Below are 3,109 nucleotides of genomic sequence, written 5' to 3' on the forward strand. Positions count from 1 at the left end.
ATTGTGTCAGTTTATGCATAGGCTATCATGAAACTGACTTCACGTATATGTTATTTGACATTTACACTATTACTTCACAAGAGATCTGCTATTTTAATGTCATGCTAATTCTGATTAATGAAAAATGGCGGGCCCCAATGACTTAAACATATTATCTTATTATTCTGGATCAAAATATTGTACTTTCACTCCACTACATTTATTTGAAAACTTTAGTTACTAGTTACTTTGGAGATTGTAATTTTGATTAGAAAACATCCATTAACCACTCCAGCCCTATATACATTTTGGCCATTTGAAAATAGCCAATCTACAAGCTCACAATGCGTACCATATCAAGAAAGCCTTCTGGATATGGTACAGATTCCCATGGGAAATCTGGGGGTGGCTGTTACGAAGGCTTTCACTTAGAGCTCCATATATGGGGATAACCTATAGTCCCATATATGGAGACAACGGCGATATATCCAGCGTTGACATCAGATTAATGTAGAAACCCCAAAGATGGATATACACAGCGGTGACATCGTGACACTAGCCTTGCTCATTATAAACGGCAGATCCCAGCTTCTAAACCTCAGACACCAAGCCACGCACACGGCATCTCCAACGATCCCAAATCCTCAGAATCTACAGCACCCAAGCAACTGCAGCCGGTCCTAGCCTAGACAACCAGCACTAGTTCGAGCTATCTTAGACATTTGTTCAGAGCATCTTTGGAGACCCCTCTCTCCTCTATCCTTTACAACTGTACACGCTCTGGATCTGAATTTACTCACTGAAGATAACTTGGAATTACTTTACACAATGGCGGACGCAGAAAAAAAGGTTCCGGCAGTCCCTGAGAGCCTTTTAAAAAGGCGAAAGGCCTTTGCCACCATGAAGGCCGCGCGCATCAAGAAGCTTCTGGCTGAAAAGAAGGCTCGCAAAGCGACCAGGGAACTGATCTACAAGAGGGCTGAGAAGTACCACAAGGAGTACAAAGAGATGTACAGGTGTGAGGTCCGCAAGGCTCGTACAGCCCGCAAAGTTGGGAACTACTATGTACCTGCTGAGCCCAAACTGGCCTTTGTCATCAGGATCAGAGGTATCAACGGTGTCAGTCCCAAGGTCCGCAAAGTTCTGCAGCTGCTCCGACTGCGCCAGATCTTCAACGGTGTGTTTGTCAAGCTGAACAAGGCTTCCATCAACATGCTGAGGATTGCAGAGCCCTACATAGCTTGGGGATACCCCAACCTGAAGTCAGTGCGTGAGCTGATCTACAAGCGTGGCTTTGGCAAGGTGAAGAAGCAGCGCCTTCCCCTCTCAGACAACGCCCTGATAGACAAGGCCCTCGGTAAATACGGCATGATCTGCATTGAGGATCTCATCCATGAGATCTACACAGTCGGAAAGAACTTCAAGTACGCCAACAACTTCCTGTGGCCTTTCAAGCTGTCATCTCCCCATGGTGGCATGAACAAGAAGACCACACACTTTGTGGAGGGCGGAGATGCTGGCAACAGGGAGGACCAGATCAACAGAATGATCAGGAGGATGAACTAAAATGTCAATGGTTTTCTATGGGACTTGGCGTCTGACTCTGTACAATAAAAAACATATACCGGTATATTAAAAAAAATTATAATAATAAAAGAGGGGAAATGTTCCATCCCATCCTGACCATTACCAGGCAGGCTCCATAACTGACTATCATGAGACACAAGGTAACAGGTGGGTATGATGTATCATATCTGATGAAGGAAGAGATATTTTTAAAAGTAGTAGTAGAAAGTAACAGTACAGTAAAGAACTTGGGGGTCATTATTGATTCACACATTCAATCATGTTACCAAGATTGCCTTTTTTCACCTTAGAAATATGGCACAAATCAGAGCCTATTTGTCATTGGACGATGCAAAAATGCTAATCCACGCCTTTGTGTTTTCTCGGCTTGATTACTGCAATGCACTTTTTTCTGGACTGCCTAAGAAAACAACTGACAGATTACAAAATGTTTTAACTAAAACTAAGTTGAGAGAACATATTACTCCAGTTTTAGCAAAGTTGAACGAATAGTGCTAATATTTTAGAAATAGTTCAAGGTCAACAATATAAAATATAAAAAAGGGATTGAAATTCAAAATTGTAAATGCAGCATTGCCCTCAGTATACCTGACTAAGAAAAAAGGGAGCAACACCTGATATATGATAGAAGTGTATATTTGTCTAATTGTTCTGATGAATTGAAAATGGAGGACCCTGATGTAAACAAGTCTTGGTGCTTTTTATCCTCGTAGCAGTTTTTGTATTGAGCTTTACTATTGTTTGAAATGTACCCATTCCGCAGGTACTGTGAATAAAAAAATCAATCAATCAATCAATGCAGATGTTTCACAATAAAACAGTTCAATAATAATTCAATCAAGAGAAACACAATCTCAAGAGTTAAAGATCTAATAAGGGTCCATTTTGGTAAATACCAACTCTCCACCATTTAGCCGGGGACCACGTGGAACCCCATCAAGGACCACATGGGTGGTCCGGGGTCATGGGGTGGTCCCCACCACAGCACCAGTTGGTTGAGAGAGACATTTACTATGGCAGTGGTTCCCAAAGTGGGGTCCGGGGACCCCCAGTGGTCCTTGAGGGAGTTCCAGGGGGTCCCCAGCTAAATGATAGTTTGGAACCAAACGGACCCTTATGGGTCTGTAACTCTGAGAGTGAGAGACACTCTGTACACTCTCAGAGTTAAATTAACATTGATTTTACAATATAAATTGGGGGTCCCAGAGATAGAAATGCCATTAAATGGGGGTCCGTAGACTAATGCATGTCAAAATGGGGGTCCTTGAAATAAAACGGGTTGAGAATCACTGCTAGAGCCATACAAATCTTCTCTTATGGGGGTCCCTGGCATGTCTTTTTCAAACAGGGGTCCGCGGGCTCATCAGTGTCAATTTGGGGGTCCTTGACATGAAAAAGTTTGGGAACCACTGTACCAGAGCCTTGGATATAGTCGGACATTACATTACATTACATCTGTAAATTACATGTAGGCCTACCATCTGCTCTGCACTGTATATCATCATCCATCCTGCAGGCGGCGCGCCTTTCATTACAACCCGGA

At 42.9% G+C, this 3,109-nt stretch overlaps 1 protein-coding gene and 1 long non-coding RNA gene across 2 annotated transcripts in view; one reads left to right on the top strand and one right to left on the bottom strand.

Annotated features, from left to right (window-relative positions):
• LOC306914596 overlaps positions 1–3,109 on the bottom strand; it is a 65,788-nt gene that overhangs the window by 490 nt on the left and 62,189 nt on the right. The window lies entirely within an intron of this gene.
• LOC306914590 (large ribosomal subunit protein uL30-like) lies at positions 808–1,579 on the top strand (the record flags this gene model as incomplete). The annotated part of the gene is made up of 1 exon (XM_079491708.1): positions 808–1,579. One exon carries the CDS (start codon positions 808–810, stop codon positions 1,543–1,545), a length of 738 nt encoding a protein of 245 aa, XP_079347834.1. The 3' UTR covers positions 1,546–1,579.

The sequence above is a fragment of the Electrona antarctica genome, assembly GCF_951216825.1.
Source record: "Electrona antarctica genome assembly, chromosome: 21".
NCBI classification, from domain to species: Eukaryota; Metazoa; Chordata; class Actinopteri; order Myctophiformes; family Myctophidae; genus Electrona; species Electrona antarctica.